This window comes from Ptychodera flava, unplaced genomic scaffold (assembly GCF_041260155.1).
Source record: "Ptychodera flava strain L36383 unplaced genomic scaffold, AS_Pfla_20210202 Scaffold_37__1_contigs__length_1687728_pilon, whole genome shotgun sequence".
In the NCBI taxonomy this organism is placed as follows: domain Eukaryota; kingdom Metazoa; phylum Hemichordata; class Enteropneusta; family Ptychoderidae; genus Ptychodera; species Ptychodera flava.
Genome location: NW_027248359.1, coordinates 240,118 through 259,888, shown reverse-complemented (window position 1 = coordinate 259,888; position 19,771 = coordinate 240,118). Strand labels below are relative to the sequence as shown.

At 38.0% G+C, this 19,771-nt stretch overlaps 1 protein-coding gene across 1 annotated transcript; it reads right to left on the bottom strand.

Annotated features, from left to right (window-relative positions):
* Positions 1-1,051: 1,051 nt before the first annotated feature.
* On the bottom strand, positions 1,052-13,066 carry LOC139127806 (uncharacterized). The gene is made up of 7 exons (XM_070693676.1): positions 12,901-13,066; positions 12,264-12,338; positions 8,704-8,890; positions 7,838-7,993; positions 6,885-7,012; positions 4,958-5,127; positions 1,052-4,316 (listed from the first exon to the last, which is right to left on the bottom strand). The coding sequence occupies exons 2-7, from the start codon at positions 12,277-12,279 to the stop codon at positions 4,242-4,244; spliced, it is 732 nt and encodes a 243-aa protein (XP_070549777.1). The 5' UTR covers positions 12,280-12,338; positions 12,901-13,066; the 3' UTR covers positions 1,052-4,241.
* Positions 13,067-19,771: the final 6,705 nt, after the last annotated feature.

Here is a 19,771-nt window from a genome sequence, read left to right as displayed (position 1 = left end):
ACTACTACACCTGTAGACAACTTCACTCGACGTATGCACTATCGTGCGTGCACTCTGACAGGGGCCGGTCACCACCTGGTGTTGTACCCAATAACGGAGTGGTTTAAGTGTTAGGCAACGTATTGAGATCACCCCATCAGTGAATCAAGGCCGGCTTTCCCGTTACTTCTAGTCAATGCACTACCTTCAAACACTGTCGACAACGGCATCATGCCATTACGGAGTAATATCCTGTTTAGAATCATAAAATGATTGTAATTTTCGCGGGGAAATTAACACAAGAATCCGATTTCCTAAACATAACATTAATAATCATCATACAATGCTTTCGTTTATCCAAAATCATATACAAAACTCGTACTTAAGGTTCCGGACACATTTCGGGTGTTTCAAAAGAAATGAATTTCCTGCAAAATAATTGCATCGTAACTCCATTCCAGTATACATTTTATGCAAGCTAATGTATCGATAAATGCTATTTTGTGAATGCTGTAATCATTTTACGCAATGATCAAGTGACAGTGTAATTGAATAACCTTTAATAACGCGTTTTATCTTTCTCTGTACTTCAAGCTTATCATCATATCATAAAATGCATTTAACTTATCCAAAAACATTATGTAAATCTCTTTCAACGTTTGCAGGGTATTCCAAAATTTGAGTCATTTTAGCGTACATTTTATGAAACCGTAGGTATCGGAAAAACGCTAAAATCTGAATGTCGTAATCGTTTTACATAATGATCACATGACAAAGTACTTGATTGACCTCTTAATAGCCATTTTTGCCTCCTCTGTGGCAATGTCGTTTCCTTTTGTATCAATAAATTCGTGATCAAAAGCTTTTTTAAATCACAAGTCTTACAAAAAGCGTCGTTGGTTTTTCAAAATCAGCTAAATCATCACAACTTGAAGATATCTGAGAGAGTGATTAATCGACGCTACACTGGTGTTACTGATTTGCAGTTAGCAATAAATGAAGGGTATAATAAATGTGTGCATCTTTAAAAAAGCTTTTAAAGTCAACTGATCCAATAATAGGCTCGAGTATTGAATGTTGTTAATATCATATCTGTTATTTCAGAGAACAATGGCAAAAAAAAGATGATCGTTTTAAATATAACGACGACTGCACATTTTCAAAGGTCAAGGGTAACATTAACAAGTGCAGATAGAGGATGTTATTACAAGTACAGAGTTTTGTAACGCTGCAGTGGGTACACTGTCACTGTTATAGAGACATTTGATTCATCTATACTTTGCTCTGCAACTGATATCTTCAAAAAGATACTTTTATGAATAAAAACATGTATATTGAATTGCACACTGCATGAAACCTAGTAATACTTACTGTATTTGCATGGATTATTGCCTGTATTTTAGCTGAAGAGTGCATATACAGTTGAATACAGTCAATAATCTATTGCTTGTCTTCAGTAAGCCTGTATTCATGTGGATTCGTGTGAATTCATGTGAATTCATGTGTATCATTCTATAATACAGACAACTAGGTGTGAATTTAATTGTGTTATTGCGTTTTAATGCAGTGGCAATCTCTGGTGTAGCCAACAATATACGAAATAGGTTACTTTATAACACACCACATGCTCATTCCGTGTCGTGATTCGCCAGAATACGTCACATGACGAGAAAATAGATACGTCTAGTCCCAATTGAGCCGACAACAGTGACGTCAGAGGGTATTTTTGGAAAAACTATTTCCCTAGGGAAAAAGTTTAGACCAACTTTTGAAAAGTGCCGTCACGTGACGTCTGCAACTTTACAACAATGGCAAGAGGGTGATGTGCGTCCGGTATGAGCGACGAGCCTCTCTCTGAAACAGATTTTCTGACATTTTCCAACATTCAAACAAAGTAGGACTTGAACAGGTCAACGTCGAATAAGATTTAAGTGCAACCCAGGATTGTTGCTAGGTATGCTTAGAATATTTTTTGAAAGAAAGTGGTATCACGTACAACTGTAAGTGCTATGGAAATATCGCCAAGTAAACTTGTTAAAATGGATTGTTGCGGTGCAAAATATGAAAACACATTAAAAACTATAACAATACAACATGAGCGTGCGGTGCGTTATAAACTATTCGGTATACTATTTGGGCTATAGCGCCCGTTTATTACGCCTCTTGGCCGTGTGTTACCAAAAACACTCGTTATACCCCTCGGCCTACGGCCTCGGGAAATGCGATGTGTTTCTGGTAACACACGGCACCTCGAGGTAATAGGCGGGCGCTATAGCCCTCATGACCAGGTAATAGGTGTTCAATATGCCACTTTATAACAGGCCACATGCTCATTCCGTGTCGCGATTTGCCAGAATACGTCACGTGACGAGAAAATAGATACGTCTAGTCCCCGCCAAATCGACAAAAGTGACTTCAGAGTGTATTTTTTTGAAAAGCTATTTCCCTAGGGAAATAGTTCTGACCAAATTTCGAAAAGTGCCCGGTTACGTGACAGTAGTGTCGTCTGCAGCTTTGCAATAATGGCGGGTGACTGGAACGTGATGTGCGTCCGGGATAGGTGAAGACACATTCTCTAAAAAGATTTTCCAACATTTCCAACATTACAACAGCGTAGGAACTTGAACAGGTAATCGACGGAAAAGATTGAAGTGCAACTAAGGATGTCGCTTAGAATGCTTAGAATATTTTATGAAAGAAAGTGGTACCACGTACAACTGAAAGCGCTATGGAAATATCGCCCAGTAAACTTGTCACAATGGATTGTTGTAGTGCAAAATAGCAAAACACATTAAAAATTATATAACAATACAACATGAGCATGTGGAGTGTTATAAAACACCTATAGCCTGGTCTTTATTCGGGCTATAGCGCTCGTCTATTACCCTCGTGGCCGTGTGTTACCAGAAACACATCGCTATACCCCTCGGCCTACGGCCTCGGGGAATAGCGATGTGTTTCTGTAATACACGGCCCCTCGGGGTAATAGACGGGTGCTATAGCCCTTATGACCAGGTAAGAGGTGTTCAATATGCCACGCTAAGGTTGTTTAAGGTAGTATGAGCCTCGAAAGTTACAGACTTAAACTTTCGAGGACTCTTTCAACTATTCACTTTCAAAATCTAGAATGATATTGGAGGGTCACCGCGCAAATTGTGGTACTAGAGAAACAAATTACACAGGATCCACCGATATTTGAAATTCAAAATGGCCACCGTCTTTGTGATATCTCTATGGAGAAAAATAAACTTTCGATTAAAAAAACTAAGACTGTGATTTTTTTTTTTTACCAAGAGCTTTAAGATGAACCCTCGCAACTGGTTGATTAGAATAGAACTGTAAAATTTTGAGAGTTCGATTATCTGTCACCGAGGCGCACTCTACTTTAAACACCTTCTATGGCAGAAAGATCAAGTATTACAAAAGAAATTGGAAATACCTATTGGTTTCAATTTTTAAAAGATTGAAGAACTAATACAAAGAAAAATAATGACAACTTGCGAAAAAGTGCATTTAGCACGATTGGAATTTTGGATAATTGGATGGTAAAGTAATGTCGATTTATTCAGCAAATATAAGCTTATCTGCTTTTCTTTTTGCGTTGCACGCTTGTTTTTATAAGTTATTTGTAATATTACAACATTCAGCTGTACGGCAATTAACATTTTTGAGAAATTTGAAAAATATTAATATCCAATTTTGCCAAATTAGTTCCAATCGTGTTATTTAACCGTCTCTACGAGTGCTTACAAATTGAAGGCTTAAACGAGTTGCTCTGATAAAACCGTGATGAGACAAAGTTAGATAATAAAAATAGAAATGTTTCACAAATCATCATATTGCCAATTATAAGGCACTTACATGGCTACAACTCTACCAAGAGCACTTAATAGACTTTAAGATCGCATTGTTTACAATGAATCTCAGTATATTTCTCAGTATATTTAAGTTCTGTATCTCAGAATAACGAATGAAGTTCATGTTACTCGGTGCCTCTTGAGTATCTCATATGTGTGAATTAATCTTTATAATGCTGAGATGTCGTCTATGAGTACACCTGTTAATTTGGGAAAGTTTCATTTGAAAAAAAAATGGCTGGATTTACTTCAAAGCCTCCGCCAGAAGACGTTTTTAATTCTCACTCACGAAAGCAAATACAGCAGTGGCTGTCGATATCCCTTTGCACCTTCGTATACGACTGGCAGATAATCTTCAAAGTCAAATTTAATGTCGCATTAAACAGGTGTAGTCTGCTATGATGTTCAACCTGACATGTCACTTCTCTGGCAGCGAATCTTTTTATATATCCAGTAGAAATCCTTCTCGACTGAAAACGCCTGGAATGAGAGGAAAATAAAGATAGTCATGTTGCAGTACACGTTCCTCGAAAGCGAAAAGACTTAAACATTGGTTCAAGAGAAGCTTTCTCATTATACTATTATTCACTTTCGAATCATGATTAGACAATACTGCACAATCACAAACAAACTACTCAACACTTCCCAACACATTCCGTGCAGAAGCATAAAAAAATGCGCCCCATATGTAACAGACCAAAATAAATCATATTTACTTTGAAAATCCGAATATCTGTCGAGAGGCTCATTTTGAATTAACTTAAGCACAATATTTGACTTTGGACAGTCCTTCGGGACTTTGTTTCCGAAATAAAACCTGACGTAGGCAATGTGGCCAGAGCCTATCAAATCATTTTGAAGGAAAGGTATATGGTGGAATTCGTTAAGAAAAAGTTGTTGTATACGTACACAAAAACTAAATTGCAATAAGAAAGTGTCGTGATAGTCGTTTGGAAAACAACATTAATTTGTTGGCAAGTACGGTTGATACATGCAGTGTATTATAATTCGACGGTTTGGTGTTAAAACGCTTAAAGCGCACTGAAAGGTTCACGCTATGTCCAATATCATAGCGATAACAAGCACTTTTCATTAAAAATTAAAACTAATAAGTTACAAACCTCCTTCACACACTGAACTTGATTCATGGCGACAGGCGAAAATTTGTAAACCTCGTCTTCCGCCCCATCTACTGGTACGGAAACGTTGTTGAAAAGCCCATTGTAGGTGTCGGTGGATCGGCAAATGCATGGTTCTTCGTTTTTGAACGTATCATGCAGTCCCGGAGTCACTGGAAAAAAATATATAGTAGTAAAAATATGCGTCATTGCAGAAAATATGCCGTCAAATCGGACTATTCGACCTGCAAGTGACATGTGTGTCAGAAAGTATAAATAATCACGAAGAACGGAATTCAAACACAATCAGCAAGATCTTGTTGTTTACAATGTTTTGATGTGTTCATCGAAATGAAAAAAGCGACAGACAGATTCAAATTCCAATACATGGATGCACGTTTCAAGATAGAAGAGTATTTATAGCGTCGACTATAGAACTGTCTAAGATTGTCGCATAAGTTCGAGAAAACGAAATTCCTTCGTTTTCATCAAAACCCCCTCCCCCTAAACGAAAGTCATTCAGAAGTGAGAAATGTTGATGTCTGCCTGAGAGTACAATATAGCATTTTGCAATATCTACTGAAAAATATGTTTCCCCTGACATCATGTACATCGTCAAGTAATCGATCAAATTTGAGTACTATAGCCACCGTCAGCATGACACCAACGAGTTGGAAATACTTACATCAAAATTGGCTGATAGGAGTGTGCAGTTTTTGTTTATTTGTGCACACAATGTAAACAAAACTTGAAATCACAAAATAAAAGTGCGAAAGTGAAGTTCACCAACTGAATGGAGGTCAAATCCCCTCCCCCCGTAATTCAATTCAATACAATTCAATAGAACTTTATTTATCCCAAACACCGGCAATTAAAAAGCGTGGCTCAAATACAACTTCAAAAATATAATACAAATTTACAAAATGGTAGGAGACGCAGGACTATACAAAAAACAGTTTACGAATCATTTAAAAGCCGCACAGCGGTTGGAATGAATGACAACTTGCGCCGGTTTGACCTGCAAGCCGGGTATCTAAAACGCCGACCAGAGGGAAGTGTGTCAAACTCTGCTGATAAAATGTGATCACTAGACAAAAGAATTGAGCGGGTTTTCCTGAGTACTTGCTGCTTATGAAACGTAGAAAGACTTCTCTGGGGTATACCAATTAGTTTTGAGCTAAGTGAAACAATTCTATCAAGTGAAGTTTTGTTTTTAACAGACAGATTTTGATACCAACAAATGAATGAAAATGAGATAACGCTTTCAATGTAAGATTTATAAAAAAGAGATAAAATTTGTCTATCAACCATGAATGAACGCAGTTTCCTTAAAAAGTACAATCTTTGCTGCCCCTTCTTCAGTATAGCATCGGTGTTATGATCCCATTTCAATTTGTTGTCAAATATTGAACCAAGGTATGTATACTTCGAAAAGCAAAGCATTTCTCTTTTTGAACTTATGCGACAATCTGAGACGGTCCCTAATGCTGTATCTACTTTGAGTAGGATCGTTCTATAACATATAGCAAGTTAGGTACCAGAGGAAAATTGACATCAGGGTGAGCTCACTGCATATTGTTCTCTGATTGGCTGAAAAATAATAGAACCATTTAGTCTAATTTAGTACCTAAAGTGTGCTGTGCAATATATCTTATTAACTGTGTATCTATTAAAATCAATCAACATTTCATATAGCTTAAAATATCAAAGTCCTTGCTTTCATCACCGACCAAAGGGATCGTCCCCTCCGTCAGGTGATCATAGCTATCGCGTTACCGCACTTTCCTCTGCGGCCCCACAGAATCAAAACATTGAAAGGCCTTATTCTGCTAGCCACAGTAAAATTAAAAGCTACAAACCATAAGCTTATTTAATGAGAATAGTGCTTCGGAAGTACACAACTGATGAGAGAATTAAAGTATGTACGTACAGTGTGATACTTCACGAAAGAAAAAATGGCCATCCACGGTCACCCATCGTAGAATATTCTCTACAACTCTTGGCAGTTCAGTGTCGTCCATGTACTGCAGCAGGCAATTAGAGAAAATTAAATCGAACCTGAAAGGATATAAAACGTTAATACATACATATATATATATATCAATCTTCAAACTGAAGATTGCTAGGTGTATAAAACTGAAGTAACAGGTATAATTACTTTTGTTTTGGCGTAATTTAAATACATGTAAAACGCTGTGCTTCATGTACCGGACACTCTAATCACATTTATGCTTCTATGTTTATTTATCAATTTATCAATCAATCTATCTATTTATCTATCTATATAACTATCTATCTATCTATTAATCTACCTGCCCATCGATTTATCTATCTGTCTATCGAGACACAGGCAGACAGACAGACAGGCAGACTGACAGACAGACAGACAGACAGACAGAGATAGAGTGAGGGAAGGAGGGAGAGAAGTATCTTTATGTGGTGGATTTTGCGGGTACTAGGTAAGAATGAACTAAATAAGATATCAAAGAAACCTTACAAACACATCAAGAAGCATTATGTCACAAGCGAGAACTCTACCATTGTTCTCAGTGCCGTCACAATGTCATTCAATCAGTAAAATCGACACCTATCACCGGTACATTTACCAACAATAAGATTTCACAGGTTACCACTGGTCATATTAGCGAACTGATCTAATGGGGACAACTTGAGGGCGGCCATGAGATGACCACACTACCACTAGGACGATGGGATGATGGCTAAACAACGAGGGTGAACGATATGACTTCCTAAAGATCTACAAAAATCACCGCGTAACTCGACGCGTGTCACCACGTGAACTATCAGCTTATGGCTTACTTATTGGTTGGATTACCTGGTTTACGTGGTTTACTTATTAGTTTGGTTACGTGGTTGACTTACTGGTTTGGCTGGAAAGTAATCTTAGTGACATCCGCTGTGATGAAAGTGATATTTCCCATTGCACCATTGGCTTCTTCGTTGGCTTGAGTAAAGCCTTCAATTAATTCTGCGGCTGTCACATGTTTAGCTTTCTTCGCCAGGTCAACTGTAAATCGCCTGTAGATTGCCAATTATTCCGAATTCACCGGAAATTGGAAGTAGATATGACAGGGCGATGTTATAAACCATTTTATGCGTTATATTAAGGGGCAATTGCATGATGTGTTTGTTACGAGGAGGCTACGTTTACAAATAATTGGGGGGGGGGGGGAGGAATCGCGATTGGACTCGTATAGTTTTCAGACTCCAACCCCTTAATATCTACCACAACATTTCAAATTCCCCCTATATAAGATAAAAGTTTTTCAAGTCCCAACAACTATTATATAGCAGAAAAAATAAACATGTATTTCATAGTACTGCTCGCAGATTTTCGATACTAGACTTTTTTATAGAAATCCGGATTGGTCAATGGAACCCCTGAAGAGCATCCAAAATGACGATCATGAGAGAATATGCAAATTGTGAATTTCCGGCTACACTTAGTGAAAAACACAGCGTGGTGAACTACCGAAGAAAAAATCAATTATAAAAAGTACAACATATATATCCCAGATGCTACTTAAAGACAGAGCAAAACTTTCAAGTCCCTCCAACCACCTCTAAACTCTTCGAATCTCCCGAATTACTCCAGTCCCTCCCCCACCGTCACCAGAATTTTTTGAATGCAGCCTAAATGTGCGAAAATTTTGTGTGACGTGTGACGACGATCGGCGTACACAGTGGCCTTTTGTTATTGTATGCTTTGTATACTATGCTGTCCTTACCCGATGCCTGCTGCTAGATCACACACAACTTTGCCTTCAAACGGTGGCAGTGCACCTATGAACTCGTTGACTTCAAGTACGCCAAATTCATCCGCGTTCGGGTAGTTACAGACTCGTTTGGTGCCCTCACATGTTACAAACCGTTCCTGCCAAAATGCTTCGCGCTTTCGCGCTTGGATCGAGGAATCTGCGAGAAATCATAACTTTTGGTGTATGAATTATACTGCTCCCGTTCTCTCATTGTAAATATATCGCAACTAAAAAATCCACGAAAGTTGATGAAATGTAAAACATATCGAAAAGTTTTAGAATCAATCTTCTTTCCTAATTAGATATTGACGAAAATCAAAGGTTTATGTTGTGCAAAGTATATCCTTTATGAAAACTTGAGGTAAAAATACACCAAAGAGCATTCGCGAAAAAGGTTATTTTTGAAAAAAAGCTGTACTTGCCTGATTGGTTGTTCAGATAGGTCAGCCCTAAATACTGGCAAGGTTTAGTGATGTTGGTTAAAAAGACTATTATGTTTATTAATTCTGACAACAACGTTTACTTCTATGATTGTTAGATGAAGGAATGAAAATAACATTACGGACAAGTGTCTGTACAAGCTTGACCACTCAGGCCTCGATGTTAAGCAGGTCAACTACATTGCTATGGTTACGCACCCCAGTGGGGCTGCAGTAGATCCTTGGCGATGGCCGCTTTGCACACAGATGTTCGCCAGACATTCTATCGTTCGGTATACAAGAATTTAATAGGGTTGATCCGGGAATTTAATGAGGTCAACGTTTTTAACAAGGCATTTCTAGTGCTCTGGTGTACAATATGCTCATCGTCTTGTCGTCACAGATTGGTCAATTCGGAGTAGCATAGTTCCCCTCGCTTTGATGGAGGGTCCCTGCCCGATTTAACACACTTGGCTATTAACACGGTTTGCTACTGTTTTACTCGGCAAGAGATCACGAGTTATTGAAACAATCCGCGTGTTATAGAAAACTCGTTAAATTTGACATGAATTTTTAAACCACCTAAACAAAAGTCGGGAGGAGTTAAAAATACGACGATAAAAACGATTTTATGTCCTCAGAATACGACGACTCGTCAGTTGAAATGTTCAAGGTTAAACGTGACGTTCTTTTTAACGGCAAGGGTAAAACAAATTTTGTGAAAGACGATTGAGAATTACGCATATTAATATTATAGTTTCCACACCCTAAGTTACGGGTAACGATAATGGAAATAGGACGTACACCCCTCCCCTCCATCCCACTTTTCAAAAGCAACGCACATGTCTTAAGTGTGTTCGACACTTGAATCGCATGTCGTCTTGAATTTCTTCCAGGAATACTTTACAAGCGTAAATATCTACAATGAGCAGACTAGTTACGTAAGCATTGTAAGCGTTGTCACTCTCAAGGATACATACCTGCAATTTCAAACTTTGGACAGTAAGTAAATGAAGGTCATTCTGATCCTAGCTAAAGAGCCAGGACGATGGCATAAAGCAAAGTGGTTATGGATAGTGATGGCTACTGAAAAATCATCGTTGAAGTTATGTTTCTGAGCTGACAAAAATTTTTGTCCGTGGTTCAAACGTAGGTATCTCACGTGACAATATGGGAAAAATAATCCCCTCCCCAAAAAAGTGCTTCTTTCATTTATAAATCGCGACTTTAAATGAACACATCGTGTTGAAGTAAAACTGAACACATCTAATTATCACTGCAGAAAGACAATAAATAATACATTAATAAGTTGAGAATAACATGTCTCCAATATATCGATTTGCTGTCAATTATGACAAGGAGAATTCGGTGTAGGGACATTTGATACAATGACCCACATCCGATTCCCTCTTTCTTATGGATCATGTTAATCAGTGATGTCACGGCAATCCATATCGGCAATGGGAAAATAGAAATAGTTCTACCACTGTGTTTCGTTACTGTTGCTACGTTTAGTTCTATCAATTTCTATGTGTAAACGCACCGAGTTTTGCGTGCAGTGCGTTTTAAATTAATAGACCACAATAATGATAACTCCGATTGAACGTTTTTGAAGGGGGAGTGTCGGCATCACTGATGTGGATAGGAAGAAACCGCGACGTGTTAGGATGGGTGATTTCACACTGTGATAATAACAGGTTTAGTATACATCATCTACTAAATTATCTGCGCCGTCCTGTCACTGCATGCACGTTACAAGAGATAGATGTAGTGCCTCGATATTCATAGCTGTTTTGAAACTCTGTGCTGGGCTTGCCGGTTTACTTGCAGCTCAATAGTGCGATGATTAACTCAATAAAAACAATTCTAGGAGAATGGTCAAGAGAAGTCAAATGCATAGTGCAGAACGATAGTTGTATCTATAAATCCGTGACGGGTGTGGAGAATACAAAGCTTGGCAATTTCGAGTATATATTATGCGATAATAAGACTTTTGATAAATGGAAAGAGGACATACTCTCAACGACTTGCGATACGTAAGACTCGGGGTCATTCTATTTGGGCTCCCGTTCCATAATGCTGGGCTCCATTGAAAAGCGCATTACACTGCCGCGTTACCTCGGGTGATCTGGTCAACGTCTATACGCCGGTTCGCAACAATTGATGACTTGGAATAACCCCGCCATGGTGTCATTGGATGCTCAGTGGTCGCTATTTAGGTCGACGACCCTTTTGTACGTTCGACTACATTATCCCATTGAGAACCTGAGCGTAAATTGCTGTTCGCGTACCACTAACGTAAAAAAATACCTATAACGTAACACCCACACAATAAACAGACACTGTCGGATACATATGTAAATATTCCGCTATGCTTGATACCAATACCCTCAGTGGTCCCAAAATATGCGGATCCTGTACAACCTGACCCTAGAAAGTAGGTTAAGCAGGCTTGGTTGTTTCTGATGTCAAATGGAACGTCATTACCCCACCTCGTCCTGAATACAAATTAAAGCGACAACAAGGGAACACGGGCGACCCTTAGTGAAGACAGTAAAGTGAATATTCGTGTTTGCTTTGACAAACACGTTCCTCAGGAAACTTCGGAGAATATGTTCCAGGTGACCGAGTTCTAACGTATTAAGTCACTGAAGGCAGCAAGACATATCGTCAGCTATGAAATCGCTTGTATCAAATCTGTAGATTAACAAATCCAAATGTAATCATCAGTTAATAACGCCACATAATTTTCACTTTGTGATGGCCACAAGGCTGAAGTACAGGCCCGCCAAGATGCCATGAACTTGACGACTGGACAAAGTAGCTGCATATGTCCTTCACGTATCAAATCATGCATGGTGTGTAGACTGCATTTGAAAGGTCCCCTAGGCTTGAGATGGATGCTGCGATCTCGCCCTAACGATGCCAACAATGTCAAATATGTCACGGAGAGTTTTCATAGACTTGCTCAACGGTTAGGAAAATAGCTTTTCCGAAAATAATCTGTTTAGACCATCTTATAGGCCATTGTGTAATATCGTTTGCAATATGTAGAAGATAAAAATATTGTTGGAAACTATACTAAATAATAAGTAAGGGCTAATTACTGACCTGTCCCTGCGTCCATAGTCTTATACCAATTCCTGAATAAGAGTAAAGGCCTATTGTGTCTATTCTCGATTTATCCTGTAAATATAATGAATAAAAGATTTTGCATCGAAGTGAAATGTAAATTATCAAGAGTATGGTGATTAGAAAATTTTGCCCGAGCTTCACTCCCGTACATGTGTAATAACCTTCGTACATACATACATACATACATACATACATTATATATACATACATATATACATACATACATACATACATACATACATACATACATACATACATACATACATACACACATACATACATACATACATACATACATACATACATACATACATACATACATACATACATACATACATACATACATACATACATACATACATTATGTACATTCATAGATGGATACGTATCAAATCATGTAGCAGTTCAAACTATAAAATATAAACTGGCACACAGAATACCACGTGATTCAACCTGAACTTTCATGAATATTTGCGTCTGTGCCCAACCCATGCGGTGACTGCGTCCCAACATTGAACTCCTACGCCGTCCTTTCAATAGTGAAATGGAACGACTGTGTCTTATTATTGGACATCTGTACAACCAAGTGGCAACGGTTACGAGAGTGACCTACTTGCAATGACAGCGAACAAAATTCCAACAGTGAAAATCCAACTGACTGTGAGCAAGTCGAATGTGTCCCGCTGCAGCTCTGGTTGGTAGAGTGGTCACGCCTAAGAGAACTTTGTATGAACAAAAACACTTTCAGAAGCCTACTGAATGACGTGTAACCGAGCAGTGCATTGTGGGGCCATACTATTCCGGGAAACGGAGCTGCAGTTACAATAACATTATTTGACTAAAAGACAAAGAGAAATCAATTTCCTATCTTAACAGAGTACGTCACTCATGAGTAATTGTCGATAGCTCATCTTAATTATAAAACAATAATTATTATTACAGTATGTAATGTAGTACAATATACCAAATACAGAGAAGCAACTATCAAACAAACGATGTGCACTATAGAGAAATAATTCAGACAGACAGACTTTGCCAATGCCTCCTCTTTAACAAGAAATAAATTGATGATAATCATAAAATAAACGTACAAAGTACAATATACATCATTTCAACTTGCATGTACATGCCATTCAGAGGCGTTTTCTATTCCTAATTTGAATTGTGACCTTAAAGCCCCTGTACCTCTTGAAACATGTTGACCTGAAAAAGGCTTTTTATTTTCTCTAGTTTTCTTTAAATAGTACAAATTTAAAGGATATAGTCTTCTACTGCTGAAAAATTGGACAAATAAATTAATTTAATTTTATTTTATTTTATTTTAAATTTTATTTTGATTTCCCGCCATTTTTAAAAACTTTTAATATTACAAAGAAAACAAAGCATATGATGTCCCAGTGGAAAACATTCAGCACTATGCATTATATTAATTTTGACTACTCTGTTGTTTCTGTGAAGATTCGTATGCATATATGCACGAAGTACAGTGTTTTTGCTTATTTTATTTTACGTTTTGGCAAACGTTAATTTTTTATCTTGCTCAAAATTGCACATGCTGTTCCAATGAACAGCTTATTATACTTGTAAAAACACCCCTGAATAAGTATATTCCCTTGTTTTGGTTTGGAGGCAAAATCAATAAAATAAGCTATTGGGCCTTTAATTTCTCATTGTTCGGTGCATGGAACACAAATCGTGTGAAACAAAGCCGGTTTTTTTCGGGGGGGGGGGGGTGAAATGTCACGACACCAGAATTTACACAAAACAGCATACAAAGCTCTACTATCTGTATACAAAACATCAGGAAAATATAATGATTTGCCAATAGTGTATATAAAATCAACAATAATCATAATACAATGACAAAGTAATTCTGCAGAAATACCTTCCGTTGACTGAATTATCCTGATCAACTGTTGTATTTTATCACGGTAGACAGTCTTAAAATATCATTGTAAATCTTAAAATACGTTTTTTTCTCTCTCTCTTAAGTAAACGTTCCATTTCACGTACTAAAGCGATGTATACGGATAGTTTCGCCGATTTTTTACCTCCATGTGTTTGCACTTATATCATTGTGCACTTGTATTGTAATCGGTTTCGGATGTAAAAGCTATGTCAATGTTGCAACATTAGTTTAGATAGTGAAAGCTAGTATTTATTAAAAGAGTGCCACTGTTTACTACCGCCAATGTTTACTTCTCGGCCCGGGACGGCTCACGGTTCCATTGTCGACTGACCTGTATTTAAGCGCTGAATGAATTGAAGGGAGTGCAGGGGAATACTTGCAATAGCAAAGTGGCTGTTCTGCATATAGCTTGTCTTCCCTCCTTTGTCGTATTAACTCACGCTATCCTCAACCATTAAGTTTCGTCGTCAAAGTATGTATGGGTCGACCTGCTTGAATGTCTGAGAAAGTAAGGGAATCAATTTATTCTTGTGCGAAGTTAATCTTTCATTCGTAAACATTTCAGAAGTTGGAGTGGACGTTTTTTTTTTGCATATCCATAAGGCACACGTACGATGCATTAAATCATATACACGTTATATTATCGCTTCTACTGTCACTATGATTTCACTATTCAATATGAGACACATAGTCGACACTGGTGGACCTCGTATCACCACTGTGTTCTCCTTATTTGCATTACGAATTGACCTGAAAAGTCAAGGACATTTGTGCTGATCAGACAATTGATGTAATCGCGTCCACAGAATCTCACACCCAAGCTCAATCGCCTTAAAACCAAAAAACACAGTCAGCAGCAAGGCCATTCGCACATCGCGGCATAAGATGTGAGAAATGAATGACACATTGAAGCAGCGCGGGTGTAGGGAGGCGATATATTTACCAAGATCGCGCTCAGAGAATAGCTAACACGTGTACAGCAGACCGGAAAGGATCAGACCTAATGCGTGTTTTAACGAAACAGGCATAAACTGTTATAATAATGATTTGAAATAACTTACAATAAAATCATTACAACAAAAGTTGCCCGGAAATGCGAACATGTCGAGCCCTGGTTTGATAAGTTTCCCTAAAAAACTAAAAGTAAACAGATTGTTTCATATACTTACTATTTTTGTTGTTTACGCGTCGAGTCATCAAAGTAGGTTATTAATGAGTATATTCGGATACAGTTGTTACGTGCAGAGAAAACGAACAAAAGGGTGAACTCAGCAGTTAACGTTTAAACAAAATTTATTACGAAAAAAACTAATTGCTAAGTCAGGGATAGAGTACAAGCTTTAAAAGTGTACAGACTACTTATCTCAGCTGGGACGGCAAAGCTCCAGTCTCAGAGTTGTAACAGTCAGTTGGATGAATGAACAGTCCTTGCAGGCTTGAAGCTGCACAAAGTCCACAGTATAAATCCAGCGTTGGCAGTGAAGGTCTTGAAAGTCTTGAGAATGACTACTGCTGGAGTTTAGTAACACACAAGAGACACGATCCCAAAAGTCTGACTGGAAGCTGAGCACGTCCCTTTTATAAAGGCATATAAGAACAATCTAGAACTTTTATTGACATGCTAATTACTGTTCTAAAATTATCTCCCTTACACAACTAATCAACTTTCCAGAACATTCCAAACATGACTAATTGAATTCAAGGTTGTGAGGTCATCAAGGGCAGTGACCTTGAGAATGTTCTAGACTAATTGAACTCAGGTCATGATGAGTGTGGGGGAAATGACCTACATACACACCCCCTCCTTCAAAAAAAGAAAATTTTTCAAAGAAAAATCTTTCTTTTACAAATGTAATCTTGAAAAGGATTTAAGTACTCAAATTTTGTTTTACTCTAAAGTAAAATTTCTTGAAAGTGAACAACAATAAACTCTAAATACGAGAGAGACAGTCTGCAATTAAATTGTCTCTGCCTTTGATATGTCTAATGTCAAGATTAAACTCCTGTAACATTAAACTCCATCTTAGCAATCTCTGATTTTTGCCTTTAAATTTCTGCAGAAAAACAAGAGGGTTGTGATCATTGTAAACCACTATTGGCTGATTTGAAGAAGTAACATAAACTTCAAAATGCTGTAAAGCTAATATCAAAGATAAACACTCTTTTTCAATTGTAGAGTAGTTTCTCTGGGATTTGTTAAATTTGCTAAATTTGTAAAAAATAGCAAACAGGATGATCTGTCCCATGACTATCCTCTTGCAATTTGGTATTGGAAAACTTGAAATGGCACTGAATTTGGCATAAAGTATGCATGGCAAAGTCCGGTTATTTGTATTGAGTTCTATAAAGTCATTGTTCGGCAAATACTTGGCTTCCTCCTGGAGATATTCCGTTTTCGCAGGATTCAGTCTGTCTGGATGTTGTTCCACTGGATTACTGTCGCAGACATCTTCGTTGTGATAGATGATGTTTGTCCTCGTTGGAACATCTTGAAACAGGTGTTTATATTCGTGGAGCAGTTCTTTCACCTGTTTTGTTGTTCTGGCTGGAGGTGTGCCAACTTTGTAGACTCCAGATTCTCCAGGATTTCTGAGTTCTGAAGCTTGACCGAGCCCAGCTTTGAATTTAGAGTATTTTCACTCAAGTCAGTTTCAGTATCACTATCTCCATAATGGTTTGAACTGACTGCACTGACAGGCTGTGTTATAGTAGGATTATCCCTATCCAAATATGGCTTAAGCATTTTATGTGACATAGCTGTTTTTGTTTTCGCCTGTCAGGTGTTATTATGATGTAATTTAAATCACTCAATTTCTTATCAATTAGATATTGCCCAAAGTAACGAGCATGAAGTGGTTTACCAGGAACTGGAAGTAGAACAAGAACTTTTTACCTGGTTTAAACTTCCAGTGTTTTTATCATATTTGATTTTCATTGACTGCTGAGATGACTCAAGATTATCTCTGGCTAATTCCCATGCTTTAGAGAGTTTTGTACGAAAATCTGATACATATTGTAAAATATTCAGACAATCATCATTGTCTGATAGGAATTTCTCTTTAAAGAGCTTAAGTGGGCCACGGACTGTATGTCCAAATACAAGCTCAAATGGGCTAAAACCAAGAGACTCTTGAATTGACTCTCTAACAGCAAAGAGCAGAAAATGAATTCCTTCATCCCACTGCTTCTCTGTGTCAAAACAGTAGGTCCTAATCATGTTTTCCAAAGTTTGATGAAATCGCTCAAGAGCACCCTGACTTTCTGGATGATAGGCGGATGACCTATACTGTTTAATGCCTAGCTGATCCATTACTTGTTGAAAAATACCAGACATAAAGTTGGAGCCTTGATCGGACTGGACACATTTAGGGAGGCCAAATAAAGTGAAAAATTTGACTAAAGCTCTCACTATAGTCTTTGTCTTTATGTTTCTCAGTGGTATGGCTTCTGGGAACCGGGTTGATGTACACATAATTGTCAGCATGTACTCATTTCCTGATCTTGTTTTTGGTAGGGGCCCACACAGTCTATTAGTATCCTACTAAATGGTTCTTGAAATGCAGGAATTGGCTGTAAAGGGGCCTTTGGAATAGTCTGATTTGGCTTTCCTACCATTTGACATGTGTGACAAGTTTTACAGAAATGTGTTACATCCTGCCTGAGATTAGGTCAATAAAAGTGACTGAGAATTTTATGATAGGTTTTCCTTACTCCCAAATGACCAGCCCAGGGGGTTTCATGGGCCAGGCGCAATATTTCAGCACGGTAGGGCTTTGGAACCACAATTTGATGTTTTATAGCCCAATCGTCATCAACCAAAACATCTGGAGGTCTCCATTTACGCATGAGAATACCAGATTTTGTATAATAGGAAACAGAGCTATCTGAAGTTTTATCTTCATCATCTACCCTGTCAAACAAACACAAAATATCTGGGTCTTTGTGTTGTTCTGCAATGAGATTTGATCTAGAAAATGTCTGACTTTGGTCAGCAGAAGTTTTACTGGAAGTTTCAAATCCACGAGGGATAACGGAATGCTCCGTGTCAAACACCTGACTGAGAAAGGTGTCATTTAAGTCAACATCTGTGACATTATTTTTGAGAGTATTTTGATTCTCGGAAGTTTTCTTTGACATGGCTCGAGTAATGGCACATGAAGGAAATAAATTGGGTATCTCTTGTTCAATTGGCTCTGGATCCTGATCTAAAGTAGGATTATCAGTCACAAGTGGATTAGTAATGACCTTGTCCCCAGCAAGGTCGTTTCCAAGAAGAAGGTGAATCCCTTCAAAAGAAGGTGAATCCCTTCAAAAGGCAAAAAAGGCCTAATACCTAAAGTCACAGGTCCAGAAACAAAGTCCGAAGACAAATAGACATTATGGAGAGGAACAGGAATGTAGTCATTACAATCTACCCCCTTAATAAGAACTTTAGAACCTGAAAATGACTTTTCAGAAAACGGCAGGGTATCTGCCAACAAAAGAGACTGGGACGCCCCGGTATCTCTTAAAATTTTGACAGGGGTAGCGGAAGAGAAATCACTAGAAAGTGATATAAAACCATCATGAATAAATGGTTCGAAAATACCCATAATGCTATCTTGAGAAGAATTGACCTTGACCTCATTAATTGGGGATAAGAGGGGTTTAACCTCAGAAAATGTGTTGCACACATTATTAGACTCTAATTGAGTTGATGAAGAAATAAAGCCGGTGGGCTTAGATCCACTTTGACCACTTTGACCTTCACGTTTTCTTTTCAATTTGAAACACTCTGACATTAAATGGCCGTCTTTCTTACAATAATTACAAGAAAGTGTACCAAACTGTTTGCCAGATGGAGATTTAGACTTGGGATCTGATTGTGGAGGAGTGTTACTTGAACTTTGTAAACTATTGTCACTTGATTTTCTACCCTGAAAAGGAGGAGTTACATTTACCTGCATTGTATTGGTATGAAAAGGGCTGGGAGTGTTTGCTGAAAAATGAAGATTCATGGGTCAATGAATAGTCATCGGCCAAACGTGCAGCAATCTCTAATGTATCTGCCTTTTGCTCATTGATAAAAGTCTTGATGTCACTCCGGATGCACCTTTTAAATTCCTCAATCAAAACAAGTTGTCGTAATTTGTCATAATTCTGACTGACCTTTTCAGAAGAGCACCAACGATCAAACAGTTGTTCTTTTGTTCGAGCAAATTCAACATAAGTTTGATCCTTTGCCTTCTCACAATCCCTAAATTTCTGACGGTAAGCTTCAGGCACCAACTCATAACCCTTGAGAATTAATTCCTTCACAGAATCATAATCTGAAGCCTGCTCTACTGACAACTGAATGTAAATTTCTCTGGCTTTACCCACCAAAGCACTCTGCAAAAGCATAGACCAGGACTCCTTAGGCCAATTCAGACTCTGAGCAATTTTCTCAAAATGGAGAAAATATTTATCAACATCCTTTTCTTGGAAAGGGGGAACTAACCTGAAATGCTTAGTGATGTCAAATTGTCTGAAGGGAAGAATTTTCCTGACTTTCCAAGCTCTAAACGTCTCATTTCTAACTGCAGTCGGTGTTCAG